The sequence below is a fragment of the Amblyomma americanum genome, chromosome 3 (assembly GCF_052857255.1).
Source record: "Amblyomma americanum isolate KBUSLIRL-KWMA chromosome 3, ASM5285725v1, whole genome shotgun sequence".
Lineage (NCBI taxonomy): Eukaryota > Metazoa > Arthropoda > Arachnida > Ixodida > Ixodidae > Amblyomma > Amblyomma americanum.
The window spans coordinates 119,954,301-119,981,902 of record NC_135499.1 but is presented as its reverse complement, the minus strand read 5'-3'; the positions used below and the strand labels follow the sequence as shown (position 1 = coordinate 119,981,902).

General features: G+C 44.7%; 1 protein-coding gene across 1 annotated transcript in view; it reads right to left on the bottom strand.

Annotated features, from left to right (window-relative positions):
* LOC144124055 (EEF1AKMT4-ECE2 readthrough transcript protein-like) overlaps positions 1 to 21,517 on the bottom strand; it is a 42,059-nt gene extending 20,542 nt beyond the window's left edge. Inside the window, exons 1-13 of the mRNA XM_077656727.1 lie at positions 21,494 to 21,517; positions 20,743 to 20,862; positions 20,477 to 20,605; positions 17,600 to 17,731; positions 17,331 to 17,477; positions 16,366 to 16,408; positions 15,890 to 15,949; positions 13,035 to 13,202; positions 11,347 to 11,406; positions 8,999 to 9,189; positions 7,384 to 7,551; positions 5,495 to 5,578; positions 1,868 to 1,974 (exon numbers count right to left, since the gene is read on the bottom strand). Of these exons, the coding sequence (XP_077512853.1) occupies positions 1,868 to 1,974; positions 5,495 to 5,578; positions 7,384 to 7,551; positions 8,999 to 9,189; positions 11,347 to 11,406; positions 13,035 to 13,202; positions 15,890 to 15,949; positions 16,366 to 16,408; positions 17,331 to 17,477; positions 17,600 to 17,731; positions 20,477 to 20,605; positions 20,743 to 20,862; positions 21,494 to 21,517 (1,433 nt within the window). The remainder of the gene's footprint in view (positions 1 to 1,867; positions 1,975 to 5,494; positions 5,579 to 7,383; positions 7,552 to 8,998; positions 9,190 to 11,346; positions 11,407 to 13,034; positions 13,203 to 15,889; positions 15,950 to 16,365; positions 16,409 to 17,330; positions 17,478 to 17,599; positions 17,732 to 20,476; positions 20,606 to 20,742; positions 20,863 to 21,493) is intronic.
* Between the last annotated feature and the right edge of the window lie 6,085 nt (positions 21,518 to 27,602).

Here is a 27,602-nt window from a genome sequence, read left to right as displayed (position 1 = left end):
GAAGTTGGAAGGTTGCAGGCTTGCTCGGAAAAATGAGGATTTTGTTCAGGGCTCCTTTTGAGTTCTCCTTCTGTTTTCTTTCTCGAAGGTAAGCTCTCATTTAGACACATGCCCCATGGAAACGAATGTCATTCCTGCTCGCTAAGGTAGTGCATATTTCATTTGTCAGTTCTTTTGGTGTGCGACCTGCTACCGACGGCGAAATAAGTCCAGACTGAGAATTTGTTCATTATCCTGCCCTTCTCTACTCAGATGTCCAAGAAAAACTATTATTAACAAAACGCAAAGCAGTGCAACGAACAACGATGACAAAAACAATACACGCGCTAAATCAGCGCTTGTGTTCGCTTCGTGTCAATAAATGAAGCAAGTATTCAAAATAGTCACCCTACATGAATGGAAACTCATTGCCATTTGCAAGTGAAGAGATAAGTTGGAAATTTTCCGACTATGGGCTGGGCGTTTGAAATTTCTGATATCATTTTAATTTGCCTGCCAGCAACATGAAATACATCTTGACATCTCGCCCCGCTAGGAAAGTGGCTTAGAAACTACGTCTCGAGAAAATAACACGGACGATTGTCTCCCATATCGCTATGGGGGTTTGAAATAAAGTAATATATTTTTCATGCAGATATCAATTACTTGCACCTCTATAGAAGTCACCGACAGAAAGATGCAACGTGCTAGAACGCATTGAAAATTAGGCTCCAGTGGAATGCATCAGCTATTCACCTTGCAGTTCCCAGTCAATAAGGCATGTTGCAGGGCTTAATGGTTTAGCATCCCGAAACTTGGAAAAAACACGTTGGCGGAAATAATTTCACACACACAAAAGAGACGAGGAGACAACAGACAGGGATAGAGGCTTTGGAGAGCGAGTATAATAGCTACTGTTGACGAGATACCGACTTAAGTACTACCGCGATGAAATGTTTACACGGCGCGTGTTCTCAGAAAAAAAGTTTTATTGTAGCTTTGCGTACAATAAAATTACATGTGCCATTGTTGCCAGAGCAAACAGCATGAACGTACATTCATGCCTTTAAATATTTCACGAGACAGGATTAGTACTTGACAACATCAGAAAAATAGTTTCCGCGCAATCACGTAAAGCATGACGACGCAGCTTCGTGCAAAAGTAATGTAAAGTCATCCTGTATATTTCGTACAGAAGGGCAAATAACCATATTGACGGGCACCTTCAGCCCGTCTGCGGTGCCGGGGTGGTCACACTGCAGCGCGCATACTGCCGGGATACATCAGGTGCCGGGATACATCAGGACACAGGTCCCGGGATATATCAGGGCACAGGTGCCGGGATGCATCAATAGTTCTACGGCAGTAAAGGCCCCGCTTCTTCCCATAAGTCTGCTAGTGATTCCTATGTGGTGGAAGCCGCGATGTTCGTTCCATGAAAACGCGAAAAACCTCGAAAGACAGTCACATTGCCTTACGACGTCGTGTGTTTGGGAAGTGGTATGGGAACATATTACTGGTGACCTCCAGTTCATCAGCAGATGCACCGGGTTCATTCTGTGCTGAAGTTGACTTTGAGACCTTCTAACACACATACGCCCCCACCCCTCCCCTCATCCCTGCTTGCCACCCACTCCCTGAAGAAGCTTTGGAGGCCACAAAGAGCACGTCATGACAGATGAATTAACACAACCTCGTGCACATAAGCTGCCCCAACACGTGCATGTGTGGAAAAAAAAAAACTTGTGACTTCAACTCCGGGAAACTTTCAATTTGAAGGCGTTTCATTATTATATCCGCATGCATTGCATAGGTAAGCGCAAATTCTTCAAATGTGGTGGGAAAGCTTTGCTATGGTTCGCGTCTGATTTACATGGCATGTACTCACGGAGACTTGAGGAGTTCCATGACTGTGTATAGTTGAGCAGTATTCTTGCCGATGACGTTTGCAGTGCTTCCGGTGTAATTCTTGGTTCCTTCCACCATAGAGAGAAACTGAAACGAATAACATATAGAGGCATATTTGCGGCCCTGCTGTCGGCTGCGTGGACGCGATGGTGGTTACGGCGGTTTTCGCTATTTTATTAGGCAAAGGACCTTTTTAATACGACAGATTTACGGCGGGATCGTAAGTTCGCTTTAAATAATATTGAAGGAGACTTTTCAGTTTCAGTTATTTTTATGTTAAGACAATGAGTTGTAAAATTAGTAATTATTACTTTCATAAGTTATGCACAGGTTTGGTGTGATAAATTGGAGTATTTGACGTGAACGGCGGGGCAGTAAGCATCATAACTACACCTCATTTAATGGTGGCAGTTACGCTTAGCACATAGAAGAAAAGTAGGAAGGAACCCCGAACACAACAAGGCTTCAACTCTAAAATGAGCTTACCTTAGACCAACAAGCTACCACTAAGATAAGTACTGCTTGAAAAGGCAACGGATTACATTAGCACGTTTATGGGAATAATTTTCAGCTTGCCGAAGGGCACGGACAACTCAACAGTCAAAACAAATAGAAGTACGAATTTTAACGAGCGCCAACGAAAGAAAGGAGATGCCTTAAATTAAAAAAAGCCTTGAAAACTGACTCGTCATCCTCAGACTCTGTCGCGCGTCATTAAAGCGTCACACGCTGTCGCGCTTGTAGTTCCGGCTGCCGCCGCATTCAGGGGCCACTTCGACTCGTCAAGCAGATTAGATTCCTCGTACGCATAGGCTTTTGTTAAATGGTGGCAGAAAATGGTGTCGTTAATTGGCAATTTTAACCAGATGTTGCCCGCTCTGAAGTGTACTCTGGTGTATAAGGCACTAAAGCTATGCCTACTATTATCGCCCTCACCCCAAGCTCCTCCGTCGTCGAAGGGTTGCGTTCTCGGGGGTTCGATTGCCTGCTAGACCATTTTTATTTTCAAACCAATTTATTTGAGTTCTTCAGAGGCAGAATACAATGATGGCATCGCGGAGCGTGCGCTGTAATGGCGCTTTCCAGTCGGTGATCAGGTGCAGTTATAATGGCACTCCTAAAAGAATGCTCGCAACAGCGTGCGCCTTCCAGTTTGTGCATGAGAGTGGGATCGCTTTTATTCGTTCACACATTGAACAGGACTAGTCCCGCTGCAGCGACAGTAGTCGAGAGCAGCCCAGGCTATTCCCTCGTAGAAAGTAGAGTGCGAGAAAGTCACGTCTCATAAAAACGCCATATTCAAGCCATCCGCAGGGTTCGAGTGTGGATTTCACCGATTGTGACCACAGTGGCCTGAAATGTACGGTTGCTTACTTCGCAGGAAGCACATGCAATGAAAGCGACGCGCCTGTACGGCACCCTCTGCCGAGGAATACTTTAGGCGGCCAGAGGTCCTCGTCACCGTGGTTTGTGGACAACAATTTAAGCCCATTCAATTAAAGCAAACCACCATCAGACATACTTCGGATTCGAATGACCTCACCAAAAGTATTAGTAACATCCAAAAAAGCAGAGTGGATGACAGAAATGCCGGTCCTATGCGATGTAAGCATCCCGGCGATCAATAATAATAATAATAATTGGTTTTTGGGGAAAGGAAATGGCGCAGTATCTCTCTCATATATCGTTGGACACCTGAACCTCGCCTTAAGGGAAGGGATAAGAGAGGGAGTGAAAGAAGAAAGGAAGAATTAGGTGCCGTAGTGGAGGGCTCCGGAATAATTTCGACCACCTGGGGATCTTTACCATGCACTGACATCGCACAGCACACGGACGCTAAGGCGCCCGTGTGCTGTGCGATGTCAGTGCACGTTAAAGATCCCCAGGTGGTCGAAATTATTCCCGAGCCCTCCACTAATTTCGACCACCTGGGGATCTTTAACGTGCACTGACATCGCACAGCACACGGACGCTAAGGCGCCCGTGTGCTGTGCGATGTCAGTACACGTTAAAGATCCCCAGGTGGTCGAATTGTTTCGCAGGCGTGGTTTGCGCTTGTTGTTCGTACACAGCCATCTAAACAAGAGTCCTGGGATGCTGGCGTCATCATCGGCTCATTTCTGGTCAAGCATCTCGCTGACGCCGTAAATTCTAAATGGCTCACTAATTTTTAAGCACTAATTTAGCAAGCACATGGCTATTTGCTAAACAAACAATGAAAAAAAAAGCTGGAGGGGACATTTAGGCTCCACCTAAGTGTATGACGTTATAGCGGTAATTGGTTAACGTTATAAAATGAGGCATTGGTCATTCTCTACTTTATATCCAGATATCTCTTGGAGTCCCCATACCACACCTGGCGCAGTGTTGCGGCGGTTAAGCGATGGGCCGCAGCTCTGCGATGGCAGCTTGTGACACCCTGCTTGCTCTTCCCCGAGGAACCTTAAGCGAGCACTTATTGACTGTCACCTGACACGGTGGGTTGTTTGCTCAAAATCCAATGGGCAAGTTCTGATGCTACCCCAAGGTCACGTGACAAAGGTAGGCCACCCAGATTGCGCCTCCGGGGATATTTTCGCGAATTTCTCCTCACGGCGAACGGCGGAGACGCGGACGCCGGTTTTTATGCGACACGGGACCCTTAGCTATCACGACAAAAACGAACAGCAGATATCGATATCAACAGCCAAAGAGCCAAATCAATCACGAGCCGCTGTTGTGGGCTGGGCGAAGCTATGGTAACGGCTATTGATCGGTGCAGCGTTTCGATTGTAGCGAATGCCATGGAAAAACCTCGCGTAGCAACTCAAGCTCTGCAGTCAAGTCGAATGTCATTGTTTCGATGACGCTTGAACCGTCTACCACGCACGCAGAGAACTGCGTGGGAGCAAGCGTCATCCCGTGATATGCTGCTGTAAGAGTGCAGTGACCGTTTTAGTGCCCGAATTCTCCGGCCCCCAGCATGCCACTGCTATACTCTCTCTTCTCAGTGCCTTTGCTCTTGTTCGCTCACAGGACTGAGCCATCACGCGATCGCGTTAAAAGAAACCTCAGCCAGAAGGCGTCTCCGCCAGCTATTACAGAGGTTACATGAGCACAACCGGAAAATATACCGCGTTATTTCAACCGTAATAAGGGCAGACTTTGCCTTCAATACTGACCAAACCTGTTCTAAGCAACCAATACAACTTTCCATAGTGGTGGCCCTTCATACATTGATGCAAACAAAGCAAAAATATATCAAACATTTCTCCTCTCCTAGGGCACTAGAAATTTCAAAATACAATTGCTGCCTCTGCCCCCCCCCCCTTCTCTCTCGTCTTGCCTTTGTTTTATATAGAGTGCCTACCCCGTTCCTTTAAGTCTCGCGTTGAACGTCCCTTCACTTATGTCTTTCAGCTCCACCGGCATTTACAGCAGAAAATGTCGTGTAACCAGCTGCCGAAGAATAAAATCCGCTGGAGGAATATACTGACTCTGCCATGAGTAGCCAAGTACTTGCATTAGTAGGCAGGAGACCGTTTAGTGCTCAAAAATTATTTAGAACCATCTCCTGCTATAACATTAAAAGAACTAGACCACTCTCTGAACGGAATATGCGCATTACCGGCTCTAACACAGAGAAACTCCTGTACGGCATCATGGCGTATGAGAGCATCCGGTCATAGAGGTGTCTGTCGTACGATGACGTCTGTAAGAGAGAGAAAAACCATAAAAAAGAAATCATCCTAAAATTACTTTGTAAGCTTTATGTTTGGGTTGAGTTTATAATGGGCAGTTATATTTGTGCGGCAAACGCAATAGAGCATACACGAGTCGCTTTGTTTTGGAGCACGAAGAGAGAGGCGTGCGGAAAACCGTTCCTGCATGAGGGCTCCTTCAAGTAAGGTCACTGATGCAGATATCTAGATATAGCAATCCAATTAAGGCTTCCGGCCAAGAAAACAGTGCCAGTGGTTTGAGACGCAGGAAGTTTTTGCTATCGCTATGGTGTTTGGAGCATCGCCAGTGCTCAGTGCAGAAAGAAAGCGGCGACACATCAGAGGCGACACACACCATGCGTAAGGGAGGTTGTGTGCTAGGTGTGCTGGCGCATCTTTTTTTTTTTGACCTGGTGAGCTAAATGCCTATATCGTTGTTTCTACAAATGGGTACTGCGCATACCTGCCATCAAAATATAAGAGCTGACCTCCGAGTGCATATGCTATACACAAAATTCATCTTCGTTTTAAATAAACTTGTATTGCACTGGAAAACAGAACAGGCGATCTCAGACAGATCCATATTTAAGGAATCAGACATCTCATTTCGCGTATTAACAATGCTAAGGTGCTACATATGATTTGTAGAAGTAATATGGGATGCAATAGTTGCGACACTGCCTTGCAACCCATCTTGTGCTTTAAAGAGTGAACTCTATACCCTCAGTGGCGCTACAATATTATTTTCTCAGATTGACTTCGACGGCAAGCTGCAGTAGGCGGACGGAAATGAACGACTTCTTACTCACGGGCGTCAATGGCGGAGTCCACTACCCTTAACGCTGTCAGGATTGCGAAAAGACAAGCTGAAACCGGTCTTTAACCACAGTGCTCGTGATACACTCCTTAGTGGCTTTGCCACAGTTTCGTAGTGGTCAGTTGTAGTTCTCATTTTATCATCATCATTGCTGGTTAGTTAACGACAAACACTTTACTCAAGTATATTGAATCAGCCGAGGCCTGCATTAGCCGCTACCAGGAAGTCAGAGCCAATTTTTGGATTTCTGATACCTTTTTAACGCTCTGTCACACCTCACTACGTTTCCCTCCCCTTAAAACGTACTTTTCTCCCGAAATACTATAGGCTTTTTCCAAACCACACAGCATGCTGTGCCCGACCTATTTCAGTCCCCCGTTTTCTGGGAAAGAATGAAAGGTTCTTTCTTTTTTATTCCAAGTTGCGTTCTTTTGGCCGCTTAATATTATCCTTCACTTGCATATACAAATCTTCGTTTGCTATCTGTACATTAAATTGAATCTTTTGCCTTAGCGTCTAGACTTTTGCCACAGAAGTCAGTATTGGAAAGGTGATTTCTTTTAAGATTTCTGTTTGGGAGAGATTGGTAAGTTGTTCTACATGACCTGAAAGTGAAGGTGAGACACGTTGCAACAAATATCTTAATCGTGGTCCGGATGGGCGGTCACTGCTTGCCTCAGATAAACATGTTCCATTGTTATCTTTATTACCCAACTGTTTACAACGATCAGTTATTTTGCCACACAGTTTATCGTTACATCTTTCATTGTATATTACTTTATACGCCTACAGTTTGCATGTTTTGTTCCCTCAATTATTCAGTCCAGCTCTGCCTTCAGCAAATCGGAGACCACGAAGGTCTTCTCGATCACGCGCTATTTCCAGCTCTCGATCAAGCCAAAGCTTTCATTTCAATCCCAACAGATCACGACAAACACCACAGCATGAAGGGTGTCATCTGGAAGACAATTCACATACGCTTGCCAGCTGGATTGCGATATGTGCGATGGCGTCACAGAGTGTGTCATTTTGTTGCCCAGGTTCGTAAAATATCTTCATAAACTTGCAGGCGAGATCCGTCATTGACTTCTTGTTGGCGTCGAGCGTGGCCTCCTGTCGGCTTAGCAAAGTGTCTGCATCATCGAACTGGAAAAATCAGCACGACAACATTTCATGCACTGAGCCCATGCGTTCTGAGTGAAGCTATTGTATTACAAAGTGCAGTCAAAGAGTTTTAACGTAGCAGCCGAACGGTGAGACAAAACAAACGGACAGTTAAGCGTGGTATTAACGTTAGTACAGCAATAGCCTCGTATGGGTGATAAGAACGAAACACATTCCTATTTTATCCCACTCTGAAACGATGGCCCTAAAACCACTGCACTATGAAGAATTACAGATTAGAAAAACCCGCCACGATGGCGCAGTGGCTTCGTGGTCGGCTGCTGTCCGAAAGGCCACGGGTTCGATCTTGACCGTGGTGGTCGTATTTCGATAGAGACAAAATAGAAAAACTATACTATACTGCGCAGTGTAAGCGCACAATAAAAAACCCTAGGTGTCCAAACAATTGTCCGAAGCCCTTCATTACGCCTGCCCTCAATGCCCACGTGGATACTCAGGGCGTTAAAACGCACAGTTCACAATTTTAGACAACGCGAAACGAAGAGAATATAAATGATCTTGTTCCTTTCGCCCCACAGCTGAAACTTCGGACGGAGAAGCTAAAATAAGCTTGCATGGTAGAGTCAGCTGAATGCATCATACTAGGACACGGGTTTTTCGTGCAAAACAGGAGGACGGAGGAGTGGGAAACCAATCTCAGGCCAGGCGTTTATCTAATGGGGTAAATTGAGCAACAAAAATTAACCAAGCCACATCTGAACACATTTTATTCTTCTTGTAGCTCGCTGATGGTGAAAAAATATAGCTCTAGTTCAAGGAAACGTTATGAAGCATTAAACCAGTGTATAGCTAATAGCTGATCTTTATTCTCTCTCATGTATTCGCCCAAAGTTTGAATAAATGTAAAATTAACATGATATTTTTGTGTGACACATTCATATAGGAGTAATTTTAACCAAATAAACTTTAGAGGCACACATATTTCCAAAACCCTTCTTCATTAGAACGGCAAGCAATTTGCGTTTTTCATACCGCAGCTTTGCACATGCCCGCCTCTCCTCCTTTTCTTCTCTCATGCTCCAATGGTTGAAGGCAAACCGACGTACTTTATCGCGCATGCGGAGGAGACAAATGGCGACTGCTACAAGGACAGAGAACCTGCCACTTCTCACGCACAGTGGGCGCCTCATGGAAGCAAATCGGGTATGCGGCATCCGCGTTGGTTTGTATTCAACCGATATTCTACGTGGCAGACCAACTTTTGCTCACTCCCGAGAAGGCGCCATTCCTTATGAGAACGATGGATGAGACTAGTTTCAGAGGGTGGTCACGAGACGAAATTCGAGATGCGAGCAAGAGTGAGAAATTTTTAAGTTACACCAGCTCCGCCAATATCACTGCCACCTTCAAGGTCGAATGAAATCGCGAAGCTGCCAAACTGGAGAAAGAAAAACCAGGTGGGACGCACCGCCAACATTTTGAGCGTGTCGTTCATGGGGTTGACAGTCATGTCAAGAGAGAGCAAGGGTGCGCTGTCCAGCTTGTAGAGCACGGATCCCGCCGCTCGTAGAACGTCCGCTCCTGTTACTGCGCCGATGTCGACCATGTTCAGTCCAAAAGAGGTCAGAATCTCCTTCAATTGGCTGTCCTTGACGGCACCTGGAGACGAATGATGAAAGGCGCTTCCGGTATAAGGGTCTAGGGGTTTGTACGAAATTCTAGCTAAAGTAACCGTGTATTCTCACAAAAGAAATAACTAATAAAAAAAACAAGAGAATGAAAACGATGGTTCCCATATCCTTGCAAAGGTTTTGTTATTTCTTTCTCTATTTTTATGTGTGGCTGTTCCTCCGTGTCTTTGAAAATTGGTACTCTAAATTACCTATCGAAACATTTTCCTTTCTTTAAGAAAATCGCCCGTTCCTACCTTCTTATGAAAAAAAATTGTGCCCAATTAATATGTAAAGCGTCTAATTCCAGAAATGGCGACGAAGAAATGTTCAGAATGGTCACCTTTACTTCACGAGGTAAAGATGTGTATTCATGAGGGGAAAAAGAGGCAAAGAACGTACTTTGGACCTGTGGGGAAAGATGAGAAAAACTAGTTTCTTTTGCTATGCCGTATGGTGAAGTTATTTAGGACAGCCATTCGAAAGATTTCTGGGAAATTTATCGATAACGAGCACTGATCCCCAAAGGCAGGCATTCGTAGAAAGCATTTTGCCGGGACGTCGTCTCGTTCGTTTAAACAGCATTACACGCTTTCCTTAACGACATCAAACAGCGTTCTTTCAGCGGGTGTACAAGAAGCATCTCATTAGTAATGAAGAGAGCCACCTCCGCAGGCATCTGCAGACGATTAAAAAATTCAGGCGTGCTGGCTCACAGGAACCGCGACAGCTGCACTAGTGTTGCAGTCAAGCATTCAATAGCAGTACACATCTGCTTTTCGATGTATTTTTGACGATGAGGGCTAAACAAAAAAAAAGTTTATTGGAAGTAAATTTAGGCAAGATACAACAGGTGTATCTTGCCGGTACTCAACTACGGGGCAGAAAAGTGGAGGGTAACGAAAAGAGTCCAGCTTAAGTTAAGGACAACGCAGCGAGCCACGGAAAGCAAAATGATAGGTGTAATGTTAACAGACCGGAAACGGGCAGAGCGGGTGAGGAAACAAACGCCGGTTAATGACATCCTAGGAAGAAATGGACTTGGGAAGGGCATGTAATGCGAAAGGCAAGATAACAGCTGGTCCTTAAGAGTAACAGAGTTGATTCCAAAAGAAGGCAAGCGTAGCAGGGGGCGGCACAAAGTTAGGTGAGCGGATGAGATTAAGAAGTTCGCAGGCATAGGTTGGGCGCAGCTGGCAAAAAACCGAGTTAATTGGAGAGACATGGGAGAGGCCTTTGCCCTGCAGTGGGTGTAGTCAGGCTGATGTTGACGAAATTTAGCTCATGGAATTTGTAGTTTTCGAGAGGGCGTTGAACAGCTCACCTATCCCATTCCAATTTATTATCTGATAATAATTTCCTTTCACACGCAGAAATTTGTTTCTGCGAAAAATGTGGCTGTTGATCTCTAATACAGTAGCCGGCATTTTTATCCTCCTGCTTTGCAGCAACAGTGAGCGCCGCATTACCAGCACGTTTACAAAGCGCTTTACTTACATTCTTTATATTTACATACATACATTTGTCCTGCAGCGAGGTTACGTTCTAATGACAGCTGTACTTATTCCACTACCAGCCGGCGAAGAAGTTCTCTTCGTGTCTGATCATAAAACGCATCAGATGACGCAGTATGAACTGGGAACCGGCCGATGCAATAATGGTCCGTTCGCATTAACAGAAGAGGACGTAATCCAAAAGTTGTGACGTGTCTATTTTTTTTCACTAACACAGGAACTAGTAGAACCCGGTAAGCGCTGGAAAACCTTTCTGGTATTTTCATTGCGACATAACTTCTCAAACCACTTGGTGGACGCCCCCAACAGTCCGTAAGCGTACGGGGGCGTTCCGTGCGGGGCTGGAATTGCATGGGATTATTAGTCTGCTAAAAGTAATATGAACTCCAACTTCATCAGAGTGGCAGATATTTCTGGTCACGTTTCGCGACCCCTGCTTCGGTCACGTGAATGACGTGGAAACATTGTAAAAGCCTCTGCTTGCAGAGTTTGCATGTAGAATACTTACGGGGAGAAATGCTACACTGATCTAATGCTACAGTTAGGAGTTAAGGTAATAGAAAATGGCGCGTGAAAATAGCGAATGCTCAGCTGATTAACGAGAACATGATGTTACTCGTTCATATGACCACCTTTCTGATTGCAGGCGTCCCAAAGGTTGAACAGGGGCTCCATTTCGGGTACAGGATTTCCTGTAAGACAGTCACAAACCATAAGATTTATCAAAGAGACGCCGGGAACTGACCCAGATAACATTTGAGAATAACATTACATAGTGATGATGAGCAGCTGTGGCTTGCTCTCTTCAGGAAGAAAAGCTCAATTATGCGCAACCTAAATAACACCAGCAGTAATCCGATTGAACAACGTTTACAATTATGTTGATTGCTTTTATCCGCACTGATTTTTCTACCTGAGTGGAAACATTAACCGCCAACGAACGTTCTTTATGTAGTGGTCGCAAGTACACAAAAACGGGCCATATTTATAATCTCTATACAAAATGCCACTTGAAACACACTTTTTTCATTCAAACCAAAATAATACACGCGACTACATTTATGACACCAGGGTGCACCCACCATAGTGTTCAAAGGTTTGGTAAAGTTTACAGAGGTCGCATAATGGGTGAAAAAAATATTTCTCCATGCCGATAGCTCAATCAGTGGTCCTAAGCAGGACCCCACATTCTGTTACATTAAATTCTGCCGAATGCGCATATTTAAATGTTGAAGTTTTCTGGTGTGAGAAATACCTACAATCGTGGACCACAGAATAGTTTCGTTTTCAATATAGCCAAAATAAACATGTCACGCCCAGCACAATTCACACTGTCATGAGTATTCTTACGATCCAACTTGCGTTGTATTCGCATTTCTAGCTGAGGCGCACTGTTTTGACTACCGGCAGGATTGCTGGCTCTAGGACCTATCTACACTCGAAAACTGTCGCTTAGCCATTTTCCCATAACCCGCACTGAAAATAAAACGCGCAGCCGATCAAAGCTGCCTAAATTTCTCTCGCACCGTCCCGAACTGCTTAATAGTTCTTTACAAGGACGGGAGGAAAGACTCGGCACTGGCGGAACCAAACAGAAAAAAAACATTGTGGTACACTTACATCTTTGTACCGTGAAATTCCTGCGGACTACATGTTGGGTGCGGGCCATATTGCGTAAATTATGCTACTTCGACAGAAGAAACAAACACATGCAATATATTTTCCCTCAATGGCATATTACAATCGAACGGCCCTTCATACAGGTTCTTAAACAAGATTTAAGGAACACTGAGGACCATTGTTTTTCTTTTTTCCGGTTTTCGTCTCAGCACAAACCGATTATATGAATGCTGCAGGCGATCTTCGTGATTGTCCTCCTGGAAAGTAAATCAAATTTTTTTAAACTTTCCACTCACTGAATTCACATTCGACACGCGAAGACCAGAGAATACTGCATGAGCACCATATTGAAGGCAGTGGAGCCGTGTCTAGCCTCATAGATTCGTATGTGAAAAAGGCAAGCAAGTGAACTTTGCTTTCTAAAACAGCGGGTGGCAGCGAGACCTGTAATATCATTTGGATGTATGTTTTCTCGCTTGTAAAAGCTTCGTTTATAGATAAAATAGTTTCTTTGTCATTATAGTGCCGTACTTTAGCGCTACAGGCGAAATTATTTATATTCTCAGTTTTTTTAACGGTCCCTTAGAGAGTACTGCTTATATATAGTTCACCCATTATTTCCTGTCCTCCATCGTCACACATGATGTTTACTGTTTTCTCGAAGCGATCACAATGACAAGGGCGTTGTGACCAATACTACCGTCGAGTACAGTCCTGGCCATTTCTTCCACATAGCCCGTGAGTGCGTCGTCCGCAGTCTCGTACGGCTGGGAGTCTTTTGACATTTTCTTCCAGTCAGCGCAGGCGAACTCGTAAAAGTTGTTGCATGGATCGCGGCCGCTTTCGAATATTTTCTGCAGGTGTGCCGCTGCGTGCAGAGACAAAGATAATTTATGCACCAGACCTAGGCAACGAATCTAGAGGCAATGAGATGACAATTTTGCTCTCGTTAGCGTCAGGTGGTTATAAAATAAAAGCAGTGTTTGATAAGTAATTTTCTCAGGCAGTCAGGAATTACACACCGGGGTCCACTGAAATTTACGAACAGTTTTGTGGACGTTTCACGGAGTATACAGTTTCAGGAACCATACTCCTTAAAGGTTTACTGTTCCATAGAATGTTTCCTATAACCAAAGCTAGCCCCTCAACCCGTACACTTTTGTGGTATCACTGCACGATGTCAGGGTTGACATCGTGCACGATGTCAACTCTGACATCGTGCCAACCCTGACAACATAATACTGCACGATGTGAGGGTTGACCGAACGAAGATAAGGAATGAATGAAACGGAAAAAGGGTTGCTAGAGCTACAACCTCAGAGCACCTACCGCATGAAAGGCTATTTCAAGCAATGAAAAAGGGCCTTCTTGACGGCCTGTCTCTTTTTTTTCACAGCTTAAGTTTGCTTATGTTGGTCTGCTTGAAACGAGGCCTCGCCTAATGCATTCTGCGAATATAACTCCAGGAAAAATTACATTATTTGTTTAATGCTCAAACGAACACTCGCGGAATATGGCGCGTATTTTTATGCAGTTAGAAAGTCTAGAAGCCATAAAATATGTGCTTTTTAGTAAGTAACCAGATATTACGTGGGAATAGACGTTCGCAAACTACGTTGAAAGTGGCGGCGATAGGTAGCAGCTCTAAACTACATTCATCTTGAATTCTCTCCATGGAAAAAAAATAAAAGAACCCCTCCTCCCTCCTGCAGCAGCTCAAGTTCTCCGTTATGTTGAAAAAATTTGTAAAAAATAGTATTACGAATTTGAGGCTCGGTAGGGAGAACACAAATTTAAAAAAAGGACGGAAGACCCAGAACATACACAAATGGCTGTATTTGAACTCAAAGGAACGAATTAAGTGTAAACGGGCATCTATTGGCAAGCAGGGACGTAAACTGAAGCGATTGACGTTGCTGAATATAATTAAAAACAGATTATGGGCTTAGAATGGCGTATCTTTATGGCACCCTTGATGCAAACCGCTTCTATATACTGTTTTCGTCCAGCTCATAAGAATGCGGCCACTTGGTTTATATGAGGAAAAACTGCGACAGCGCAATGCCGAAGACCAGTTAGCTAGCGTACTTTCCTTTGTAGCAGAAAAGCAGCTAGGGTGAAAGCGCCAGGTAAAATTGTGCCGCATTACACAGGTAGTAAAGAGCATACTCTAGCTGAAAGTGCGATGAAGGGGCAAGAGGTGCAATAGATTTGGCTGCCAGAGCGCCGCTCTTGTCAATAAGGGCCGGAAGGCAGCGAAAAGCGCGGAAAAAAGGGAAAGGGACCTTGTTCACTCGGGCACACGGCTGTTGCAGGATCGTCCGGTTTAGTCATATACCACTGACATGCCCCACAAAGGTTTTTTAAGTCGCAACGAAGCTATTGTTTTTCGCATATGAACATATAGAGAAGGTTCCATGCGCCGCAAAAAATCTTTCGAGGTTGCTTGCAGGAGTACAAGCATGTCGAGTCGTTTGTCCGATTTAATATAAACCTAAGCAGGGTGGCAGACTGCTGGAATGTAACGTGCGAAAGAAACTCGAACAAAACAGTGGAACCAACATCGCAACCTATCGTACCTTAGGTTTACTTAGCGTCAAGCAGATTCATTTACAATTTGCGGAATTTTCTACTGTTACGTCACCGCATAGATAACATCCAGGAAACTGTAAACAAAAGTACAGGAAGGCTCAAACACAAACTGTTAAGAATCAACAAGGGAGGTGCCTGTAAGTCTGAAAGAAGTGCTGTTCTATCCGTAGCTGAAACGGCAACAGCAACAAGCTGGCTTTTGGAAAACGTGTTTCTATTCTTTTCTCTGTTATGTCGGGTACGTAAGGCATAATATAATTATTTTGAGGCGTCCAAGCAAAATTCATTTCCATTATTTGGTGGCCACTGATCTTTCTTTAATACGTTGGAAACGGCTGGACTGATGTTCTCGGATTAAAGAGAGCCGAAAGTGCCTCCACTATTCTTGTACTTTGCTGCGCTTTTCGGAAATTTTTTTATCAATCATAAGTGTTTCGGAAGCCATATAAGAGTCAGAATGACAGATCGAAAATAAACAAAAGTAGACACCATAGGTGCTTTAACAAGTATAGGCAATGCCTCCATTGGCTGGAAACAAAAATAGAGTTAATGCTAGAGAAAACGATAAATCATAACAAAATATAGTTTAACAAAATTCTAATGGGCAATAAACAACTCTTCCTTATGTCATTCCTCACATTTGACCTTTTTTTTTCTCTGCGCCGACTCAGGACTGAAGCAGGAGCGCATCAACAGATCGTTTTTCAACCGTCATTCTCATCATCCTATTGATCAAAGATGCGATGTCATGCATTGAAATACAGATCTCTATGCCGAGGACACAAGTTATTTGTAGAAGAAACAGCAGAGGGCGTAACCAACGCCTCAGGAGGAAGCTGCGAAATGATGATTATGTATTCTTGTTTTCAATTGTGATTATAGAAAAAGCGATACTGAAAGTAAGCGTACTAAGTCAGAACCAGCGGGCATGTAAGCGATCTCTAATTTTCATGCCATGCCTACCTTCCGCTTTGCAGAATGTGCTGTCGCATTCAAATGGATCCTTGGTGTTCCTATCTGTCACTGGCGAAAAAAAAGAAAAAATTGATACAACAACACTGTGCCAGTGGGTTGGTTCCCAACATTATATTTTGCGTATTTATTTGTTTCAAGATATGTTGTGCGCTACAGAACGCAGAGTTCATGAGTATTTATGACGAAATGAATGCGATTGGTTACAATTAAAGGCTACCATAGAAACTATAGCTGCAGGTTACAGTTATGGCCCTCAGACTCGTTCTGAATACCTTTTATCAGCCCTGTCACGAAATCTACGTACACATTTTCTGCCTTTAGAATCTTATCGGTCATTAATGTTGGACCTTACAATATAGCAAAATTTTTCTTTGTCGAGCTGAATACGTCCAAGTGACATGCAATCTTACGCTCACTGAAAACCTCTTCAAAAACATTTACGGTTACTGCAAGCTGAAGCTTACTGGGTTCGCTGGTTGACTCAGAAGTCGTTGTCTGTTCGGTGATCTTCATAACATGTGAAAGAAAGAAGAAATGAAAAAAAAGCGTGAAAAAAGCTGGCTATGTATAATACGCTAACTAGCCTTCGCACTGCGGAGAAGGCAAGGAATGGTTCGCTTACTGAATGAGCTGATCTCTGAAACCCTCGTAAAATGCGAGGGTGAAGTGTGTTCTTACGGCGGTCATTTGATTTATTCAAAAATAGTATTTACTGAAGTTTTCTTAATGTTAGTGTTGTTATTAGAGGAATATTGGTGGTGGCGGCTAGGAGGCAACGATATAAAAGTCAATCACCTACTGCTCACGAATAACTTCATGAGCATATATAAAAGCTGGCCTGAATGTGTGCATAGACATTAATTTATCTGAACCACGAGCCTAAAATAGGAGTCCTGCCGGCCCTAGCACTTTCAATCTGTGTCCTGAGAGGGCTAAGCTGATTACATCTTTGTTCGTTCCTAGTCCACTAGCTTATCTCTACCGGTGTTCACGCTTTTACATTGGTCGGTTTCTAACCGTAATAAATAATCGTCTGTACTCCCTATATTGAATAATTCATTGAATAATTCATGTGCTGCCCTGTGCCATTTCCCCTTTCTGGCCTGTGGGAGACAGTGGCTTATCAATGCGGCCTGCGTGGGCAGAAAAATTCGAGATGACTGCCTTAGATAGGGACTGCGATAGTTTTAGAGTTGCGAAGTCTGCATAGTTTTGCATATCAAGAAACAAACACTCGACGAAGTCATACAAGAAAAGTCGTAAATGTTTTGATGTTTTCGCGCAGCTAAGGGTGCCTTGTTCACAGCAGGTTGAAAACGAGATGGGCTGCTGCTCAACTATCTGCATAGTTTTCTTCCCAAACAACTATCCCAATCAGAAAGACAATAGACATAAAGACACAATGAAGGTACTATTTGTGATGTCTCACCTTAGAGGGCCCTGCAGACACAGAAGTTTCTGCGGTGGTAGTTTCGATAAAATCTCCGGCTTCTGTGGTCTCGTTAATGGGCGCAACTGACATCAAGGTTGTGAAATTCCACCCGTCTGTCAAATTTTCTGCGCCCTGCTGTGACGTCTGGTAAGTAAAAGGTTATAAAGCAGGTGTATTTTTGCATTAAGCAAAATGAAAACTGCATGCGCGGCTTCGTTATCAGGCGAAACTGCCTGGAGGATTCCAAGGACGTTCTTGAGCCTTACCGTTTCCAAACCCGTCGTGGTGGAAAGCTCCGTTGGCACAGGCGGTGCCCGAGAAGTCGCGTCAGTCATTTCTACACTTTGCGTCTCTTCATCGGCGATTGACACGTTGTCGGATACGTCTGAGGCGGATGGCTGGCGCATAGCAAAAAGGCACAGGTCAGCTGTAGAGACTGTGTGGCGCTGTTTTAAACTGCTATCCCATTTTGTTTTCTCTACTAAGCAGCGACACAAACATTTCAGCACCTTAACTGATCATGTAGTTTATTGCCGCTCTCGTGAGTGACCAGACATGGGCTGAAACAGCTTCCTTATGAAAACCGCCGAACCAAAGTGAAGTTTATGAATTGTGAACTTCCATGTTTCAGCACCGTGCGACTGTGTTACCACTGGCGCTAACACAGTGTCGAAAGCAATCACGGAGCGCGCACATCAGATATGCATATCTTCATCACCAGGAAGTTGCGTCTCTTTCATTAAAAAGAAGACTTCACGTAATCGTTGCTCCACTGCCAAACCTTTCCTCCCCCTGCCCCCCTTGCCAAATATTGCTCTCATAAAAACACCCATGGATGATGTAGGGTTCGGAGCGCTGTCGCATCTTTTTGTACATGTGTTGCGAATATTTCGCAAGAGGGCAGTGACCTAGGCTGCGCGTCCGGTTTTGTTTTATTTTGTTTTGCTTTGGTGCACGCCGTTAGAAGGGGACTCATGCCTTTTTGGTTAGTCTCCCCATTCGTCCTTGCGGTTTCCTTCGCCGCTCCGGACGGCGGGGCTCTCTGCCGGCCTCGACCTTGGACCCCTGTCCCCTTTGAGAAGGATTGCGAGACAACCTAGGGAGGCACTCGGGGGTAAGGGAAAACGCTGACATCAGTTCTGAGCGTTCCTATTCGTCAAAACTTATGAGCCGCAGTTAGCAGTTTATTTTTACGTGTGGAAAGGGGCGCGGGCATCTTGGGGGTGTACCCGCGAAGGGAGCCGTGCCCGTGTGCTTTTGTCTCTAGCTACTCCTAGCTGGCAGGCGCTCGGTCTGGCCGAGTGCGGAGGGAGTGACCGTTGAGAGCTGGTGCAAGGCGCGCCAGTTTGACTGTTGGGACGCGGTGTCCCTCGTCTCTGTGCAGGCGGTCGGCTAGGCCGGCCGCGGATAGTTGTGGCCGTATACTGACTTTTGTTTGTACCCATCTGTAAATAGCCAGTATAAAACTTCGTTTATCACTAAATCGCTTCGCCTGCAAGTCATATCATCGAGAAGCCTTCAAGCGGTACATCCAGTTTTTGGAAATCACCGGACCAACACCACTGGCAAACCTTTACTGATGAGTATAAAATACTGCTTAATGCTAAAGGAAACAAACGCTTCTGAAGTTAAGCAACGAAAAATTCGTACACCTCAAAATAAAGACCTGTAATATAGTACAATTCCGCTTAAAAAGAACAGGCGCACACGCAGAAAGTAGAGCAATGATAAAAGAGTTCAAGCAAAATCCACTAAAAACTCTACGGGGAGAGCAAAAATCCGCACATTTGTGCAGCGGTACACGCAGCATGCAGGAATTTATAAGGCAGATTTACAATAACAATCCACGAGGAAGGAACCTGTAGTGCAAAAATTATGTGAATGGCCAAGCGCATTTCATTGGTGCACGGTTATGTTCAACGAACTAATACCATGAAAATGTACCCCTAACAAAACAATCGCCTTTTAAAGCCAAAAGTCTTTCAATAGCAGATGATTCAGCTTGTTGCCTCCTAATCGATGCTAGCGCACTTTACGGTGGCTGATTTTGTACTTCTATTGAATGAGAAGTTTCATGACGATTAAAGCTCGCATAGTTGAACGCCTACACCACCGTGTACATAGCGAGCTCGCAGTTTTTTTTTCTGATAGTTTTCTACACATAGCAGTTATTTTAAAGTCTTTGAAGTCGAAACAAAGTGGCTAAAGTTAGACGCCAGCTTGAAAACGCAACAAAAAATATTCTCCAAATAGCCAGCGTAGTAGGTGCTGCCGCAAGCGATATTTTCTCTGAATTTTAAGAGATATAATAATATTTTCTAATCATAAAATAATATTCTACAATCTTCCTGGAGTATATATGGGAAATTCAAGACTTTCGATGCTACAGTTTTTCACCATTGTGATGCTTTGTACTAAATTTTGCGCATACCTTCAAAAAATAAAGCCACCAAGTTTTACGCTCAAGGACGGAAACTGGCTATTCTGAGACTTGGGTACAATATTCAGCGAAAATAATTTGTTCTGAATTCAAATAAGGAGTCACGTTTGAAAAGGTTATAATATAGCAAAAGTGCGTGGTTCCCGAGTAATATGCCCATAGCCTTATATAGTTAAGATCAATTTTAAAAAGACGAAGGCACACTCGTTCCGCAAAGTGAACGTTGCAGCAGGTTGAGGGAATACCCTACTGCCAGTTATAACAATCCTGTAATGCGATAATAATGCTCAGTATGAGTGAGCGTTCGCGTCTTGTTTCTTGGTTTTCTATTTGGATAAAAACAAAAAAGCAGATAACTTCAGCACAGGCACCATGCTTTATCGGAGGAAAGTTGATGTTAGTGTAGGTAGAAATCAATACTGCAACTATGAACAATTAGCAAGCCGATGCTACGAACAGGGCCGATGCTACGAACAGGTATACGCTTATGCATATGCAGAGAACATGGCCTTTGATACATATACCTTTTTTTATTTTAGCGTGTCCTCCAATTGACTGATGGCAATTAACCAGCTCAGCTGCTTAAAAGTTCAACGACGGTTAGAAGGTAGGTGTATAAAACTTACCCGAGTAAAACTTGAAATTTAATATTGATTTCGAAAAGAAAATTCTTTTCCGTTATGATTTTAACGAAGGGTTTTACCTCAGTTAAAAATGTAGACTGAGATAAGTCATTGAATATCGACGTATTTTCAGTGTCAGAAGGCCAAGAGGAATGAAATTCATCGGAGACGGTCGTGTTCAATGCTTCGTCACCACTGACAGTTGTTTCCTGGAAGCAAAATGAGGAGAAACAAACTTGAGGGAAAACAAAAAGGTTATGTCTGACTGCCTGTTAGTGGTAGGAATTTCCAAAGCGCTGTCCAGATGGACCCCGCGGTACCCTTAGTGTACTGGGCAGCCGTTTACCTCAGTGAGAGCCGTGGCCTCTACGATGTCCGAAGCATTTCCAGCGTTGGTAGGCCAAGACGAATTGTACTCATTGGAGGTGGTGTCATTTAGAGATTCCTCTCCGCTGATCGTTGTTGCCTGCCACAAAAACATGAATACACTTGACGACAACAGCACTCGAGGTAACGACATGGAAATTACAAATTTTCATTTTCATGCATTGAATTTGAAATGCAAAACTCAAAATATGTTTCACGTAAGTACCGATCTACGCCACGACACGCAGGACCTGCGTTTGACTCATATAAGTTTCGCTTGTACTCTCCATGAGTGAGTATTAATGATAGATATTGCCACAGGAGATCTCGCCGGTAACCTGGTGCACAGAGCGGCATTTTAACTGAGTAACAGACGTGGCGTTCGAAAAATCCCCAGAGCCCGACGTATTTCTTTCGTCAATAGGACTAGAAGAACTATCTTCATTGAACACGGTCTCATTAACTGACTCCTGTCCACTGGTCGTTGTTTCCTGGAATGAAAACCAAGATGATAAAACTTCAGGTAAAAAGCACAAGTGATACAGGCGTTCAAATCATAGGCTTTCAATAACGTACAGAGTTCTAAATGTAACAATCCGTCCGTCCGTCCGTCCATCCATCAGCCACAACGATGCACCCTATGTCATTACTTATCAAATTAGCGAGCTCAATTACCCCACAGCGCACCTCACGCCAAGCGGCCGTCTTCTGCACGAACTGAAGTGACTCACGTTGCCCGGCTGAAGCCCTACCATTCGCGCGGTGCTTTTTAACTCGCCCTGTGGACTTCGACTGCGTAGGGGGAAGTGTGACGCCCATGAAGAGGCGATGCCTATTCTATTTGGTCGGCACAGCTGATTACGCAGAAGATGAGAAGAACGAGGTGGATGCGTCTCGTGCTCGGCAAGCGGACCCAGCTGGTATCAGTCGCCCGTCGTGGTCTGAATACACCCCTGGTCGTAACACCAGTCATCAGTGTTTTCTATTAGCATTCCGAAGCTTTTCCTTAATAGACAGTATGACTACAGCGAGCTTTGTATGACTGAGTGCTCAGCGGTATAGCGGCTCCAGAGAGACTATGCGCAGAACTCTAACGGTGAAATAGCGTACGCTCGCATTCTCCTGAAGTTAGCGTTGCGGCAGCTGCGGCTTTTGCGTACTTAGCTTCAAAGAATTCGCGTTCTTTTCAGCGAGAGCCGCTCTTTTAAGCCGGATAATAAATCCTAGCGGTTCCGATCGCCATGTTTACCTGCAACTGCTGGTTTTGTTGCGTTTCTATACGAGCGATCTTGGTTCGACGGCAAAGTTTAAGCTGCAGCTAAGCCATGTTTGGGAGATATACGCTCAATTCTGGCGCACTGCAGCCTAACGTTGCCTCCTGCTGTGTTGCACACCCGTCTGCAACTGCTCACAACGCAACATAATTCGTCTTCGTGCTTTGCCACGACGTTTTAGGTATTTCAACAATCTAACAGGTCAAATATTATTAAATTTATTCAGGTATTTCGAGCACTTCAGGTTATTTATTGCGAAACATTTTTGCTGGAGGGGTTTATACACCATTTGTCTTACTAGTTAATGCCACGGTGGTTACGTTCCTTATTTCACTTTGTTTAATCCGTCGCTTCATTTTCTTGCGGATTTTGGGGGCAGAAATATGCTTTTCTGTATCAATAGGCTGCAGAAGACTCCAATAAATATTCTTTTGTTGAATGAGCGGCTGAGGCGACCATTTAAAAAGCTCTAACGCCTCCATTTATTATAGATCCTTTTTAACGTGCTTGGAACTCGTCTAAAACACTCATTGCGGGTAAGTTGTTTACAAAACGCTCACGTAATTTCCCCTAGCTTCGCTATCACGCTAACGTTACACTAAAGCTCTGTAATCTCTCGGACACATACACGTAATAAGCAGCTTTGATTGTCTGAATTTGGGGTGGGGCGTGAGAACTTTTTGTGAACGACACCCTTGGCGTTGAAAAAAAACAATTAGCATGATTTTATTATTGATCAACTTCTGGGGACAAGGGGACTCCGAGGTGTCCATTTTGGAATTTTGGCGACTCATCTCGATGTTCTCAGATACCCATGTGCTGAGCAGTTAAAGGTAGTGCCCAAATAATGATTTTCAATATGCACAGGTTCGAAGTGCTCCCACGTGATCACCACTCTATTGCTGATGTGGTTGACAGCCAGCAATTAGGGGACCAGCATGGTGCCCTTGGTTTCAATTACGTTGAATCTCGCTGAATCATTTGTTGGGTGTAGGCCAAACAACTTTTGAGAATTCTTGAAGGTGTACTGTTATTCGAGTGTTGACTCAATCGCGCGTCGTGACACCTACACTGTTAGGTGGTTCACGGAAACAGCGGCCGTGACGCTCCGAGAGCTCGGAGCGGACGAAGCTACGCAGCGTTGAAATTTTCGCCACAACCTAACCTAACGAGTCGGATAACGCTGGGAGGAACAGAATCAGAGGGAAAAAATATATACTTTCCAGAAAGACCATCAATTTACAACGATGAACAGTGCCGCTCAGCCTTAGCTAAGTGCAAATTTGCGCAGAGTAGACTGTGGGCAAACCGGAAGCGCCAAAATTGCTAAGAGATTAGATTGCTTAAAATGTGTGTGATGAATACCTTCATGCTCGTGAAATTTGTAGCTTAGCGAATAGTACGGAGTCTTTCAAAGCGAAGAAAGTAGTAAAAAATCTACTCTTTCAAAACATCTTAATTTAAGAAGTGTAGAACGTATTCGCTGTATTCTTTGCGCGCATATGACCAGACATCCACTTGAAGTTTTTGAAGGCACAACTCACACGAAAGATAATAATCGAAGTCAAGGTGCCGTTAAGTGTAAGCAGTCGTAAAACCACTCGTCTCTTCAGTGGCAGTGGAAGCGCAGCTCAACCATGGCTATAAAAATGTCATGATAGTGAGTATAATATGCGAGGTGAGATGTAATATCCAATGTTCAAAGCAAAGATACTTCAAGGCACGCCTCCACTCCTACCTCTTTAAGAATGCATTATGCGGCCACTGTATCCTACAAAATGCGGTCCTCTTAAGAATGTTTTCAGTGTGATCCACTCCAGCGAAGAGAACGAATAAGTGGCAATAAACATGTCACTTTACCGAGGAGAGCTCTCATAAGTCAGAAAATTACTAAATATTGAAGTGCACATGAATTCCTCCAACTTTGCTGGTGAAGGGATTGAATTCCTTCGCCGGTCACGGTCGGTTCATCGCTTTCTCGAACAGCGCAGTTTCAGACGCAATTAATAGACAAGTAGCGTCGGTGAACTGCTCACTTATTACAAGCACTTCGTATTAGGAGTGAGCTCGTGGTATTATTTTTTTTTTACCTGTGGTGTGAGGTTGGTGTGCACTTCAGCAAGCGCGACTCAGAACGCTACATCTCAGGAAATTCAACATGTGTACTGCTCCCCACGGAAAAAATGGCTCGCCCCACTGAAATATGACACGGCAAAGATATGTTTTTCTTCAGATGTGGCCTCCGAGTTACAATTCGAATTGTTGTATCATTCCTGCACCGACCAAGAAACAACTGCATATCACCGCCTCTGCATCTCAGCTCCAAACCCTGCTTACAGGCCTTAATTTTTTTAGTCACTCGGTATTCTACGGTTTCTCATCGCTCTCCGTGCGCAGCGACGCAGACAAGTGCTTGGTGCACACGTGCAGCATGAGAGAGTATTGAGCGAGCAAATAAACATATGCCACATCGGTGAAGTAGTGTCTACATGAAATCAACTTTCTTACAGGCTGTTTCTATCTTTCTCTATACCCGTTTTTTATTTCCGTGGACTGCGCAGTTAAAGGCATTGTAAAATATTCCTTTCAAGCCCGACCCGCCCAACCACTCGTTGCGAGGGCGAAGGTTAAAAGGCGAGGTATCTGCGCCGTCCTCCCAAACAATGAGTGTTGCAGAGGGAGCGCGTGGTGTCCTCGCACCACGGGAGAGTTTTTTAGGGCGTTAGCCCTTCTAATCTCGTTCATATGTTTCGTCCGCATCACACATCTCGCGCGCGCGCACGGTTGCGTCGCCCCAGAGTGTGCGCAAAACGAGCGCCGTGTACACGCAGGCCTACGTCTGTGTGCACTAGTGAGAGGCCCAACGAGCAGGTGTGCCACATGCCTCACAGCCGTTGTAACTGGAATGGGGTTCGGCGAGCAGGTGACGAAGAATCGGCCTCAAGATGAGGCGAGACACCAGTTGACCTGAACTGAGATGGGCTATAGGAAGTGCACGTGAACCCGTCGCTGTCCCATAACGGGGACCGCGGGAGGTACAGTGAAGGAACTCGGCGCCAATCATCCCGTTTCCGGGAACTCGTGGGGCTGTTGCGTCGTCGTTGCGCAGTGAGGGTCTGAAAGTGAAAGTTGGCTCTGAGGAAATCAAAGGCGCAGTAACTCTCTCACCCCTTAGTGGCCGCCCCAAATGCACCATGAGAGACGGGAGGAGGGTAGGGGCCAAAAAAAGAGATACTGTAGCGGAGAGCTCCGAAATATTTTTGATGAAGGAGAAATGCAAAAGACGCCCGTGAGATGTCAGTGCGATGTTTAGTGCACGATACAGGTCGAAATTATTCCGGCGCCCCCCAGTTCCCTTACTTCTTTCATTCACACCTTATTCCCATCCTTCAAGGAGCAGTTTAGGCGCACTCCAAAAAGTGAGACAGTTACTGCGCCTTTCAGTTTCCTCAAAACGAATATTCAGTGCCTTTTCACCCGCCGCGGTCGCTCAGTGGTTAGGGCGCTCGGATACTGATCCAGGGTTCCTGGGTTCGAACCCGACCGCAGCGGCTGCGTTTTTATGGAGGAAAAACGCTAAGGCATCCGTGAGCTGTGCGATGTCAGTGCACATTAAAGATCACCAGGTGGTCGAAATTATTCCGGAACCCTCCACTACGGCACCTCTTTCTTCCTTTCTTCTTTCATTCCCTCTATCCCTTCCCTTACCGCGTGGTTCAGGTGTCCAACGATATATGAGACAGATACTGCGACATTTCCTCCCCCCCCCCCAAAAAAAAAGAAAGCCAATTAGCCAATTATTAAATGGAGGCGCCACCAGAACTCGCGCATGGAGGTGGGGACGCGCCGAACACGCTGGCTTCGTTTCAATTCTTCAAGTAGAATCTTAAGATACCTTCTGTTTCCTAAATTTTAATATATTCAGAACGTACAGCTCCCGCCTCTATAATAAATAAATAAAAAAAGTTGTGCTATGCGCATCTAGTGGTGCCAGACCAACAATTTTCTGTCGGCATGGCACTGTTCTTTCACAAAACCGGCGCAAGGCACAACAGGGGCCGAAAAATGCATTGCTGTTCTTACGCGCTGCTATGGTGACGGTAGGGGAGACCAGACCACAGAGAAATCCGCCGGCCGCTTCGTGACAAGGACTTTTCTTGATACGGCACCCCGCATTCGACCTGCCTCGCTGGTATGTGAAACTCTCGCCACTGAATTTGCTAATTTATTTAATATTCTATCAAACATGCCAATCAGCTTTAACTGCTTTATGCGCTAAGCCGGTAATCTGAAATATAATCATCTTTTTGCTGTTTAGGGAATTATGGGGCAGAGAAGAACGCATTTCTTAACGTCATAAAACTCTTTCTCAGAAGAAGAGTTTTGACATCTCTTTATCATTTAAAACGTAATGGGCACGTGTAAAAAAGTACAGTTCTTAAGAAAATGCGTTTCAACCAGAGGCTTGCAAATCTAAAAAAAAAACAGACCCCGGAGATATCGGGACAATTCTGAGGCAAGGGGTTGATTCAGAAAAACCATAATACCATTGCAGTAAGCAGCATTTTAACATCTACCAGGCCGAGAATCATCGGTATCGGAGTTTTATTCGAGGATAAATATTGGAAATTAAAGCAGTCATAGAGGAAACCTAGTAACAACGAAGTTAAGGCGGATATCACAATTAGGACGGGAATGCAGAAAATGCAAGGGGAGGGTCAGCAATGTGTTTCCTTACTAAAATCGTCCGCGATTTGGGCGGGAAAATCACAGGCTGGGCAATAAACGGAATCCCAAACGGAACGCGTCAAACAACGCTAACGAGGCTAAATCTCAGGTGCTAGCATGTACTCGATGCAAGGCCCATTACGCTGCAGCTGAGTTTGCCTAAGCCAAGTTTCAGCTATTCTCCGAGTGAGCACGCGTAAACGGCAGCCATTTTCAGAAAGCTGCGCATTAACGTTAACCGTAACCCAGCTTCTTACGTTGAGCAGTCTCTTACCGAAGTGAAACTGGTTTCCCGCGAATAATTTCCCGGTTCCGACTTGTTGGCAGCGTCAGTTCGTCCTGACGAATGATATGCACTGGGCGTGGTCTCATCCGTGTTTTCTTCTCCGCTGGCCATTGTTTCCTGTAATAAACAAAACGTGAGGAGAAAACTTGAGGATTAGAAGCAGCACTCGCATTGCGGGCGTGGAATTCACGGAGTTTGAATGTGATAAACAGATAACACATAAAATGTGTTACAAACGATCTCATTCAAGCGCTAGAGATTATTTAATACTCAGCACCTGCACGCCTTGGCCCAATTCGCGTCACAAAAGATTTCACCCGTCCTCTGCATAGTGCGTGCCAATGGAAGGCATTCCTTCGCAGTTCTGCACATACGCCTTGCCCTAACCTTATTGCGTTAGGTGTCTCTTACCTCGGTGAAAGTTGTCGTCTTGGAGAAATCCTCATGTACCGATATGCTTTCAGTGTCCGTGGCCCAAGACGAATTATGATCATTGAGGTCTGTTTCAGTCATTGATTCCTGACCGCTGGCTGTTGTTTCCTGGGAGCAAAA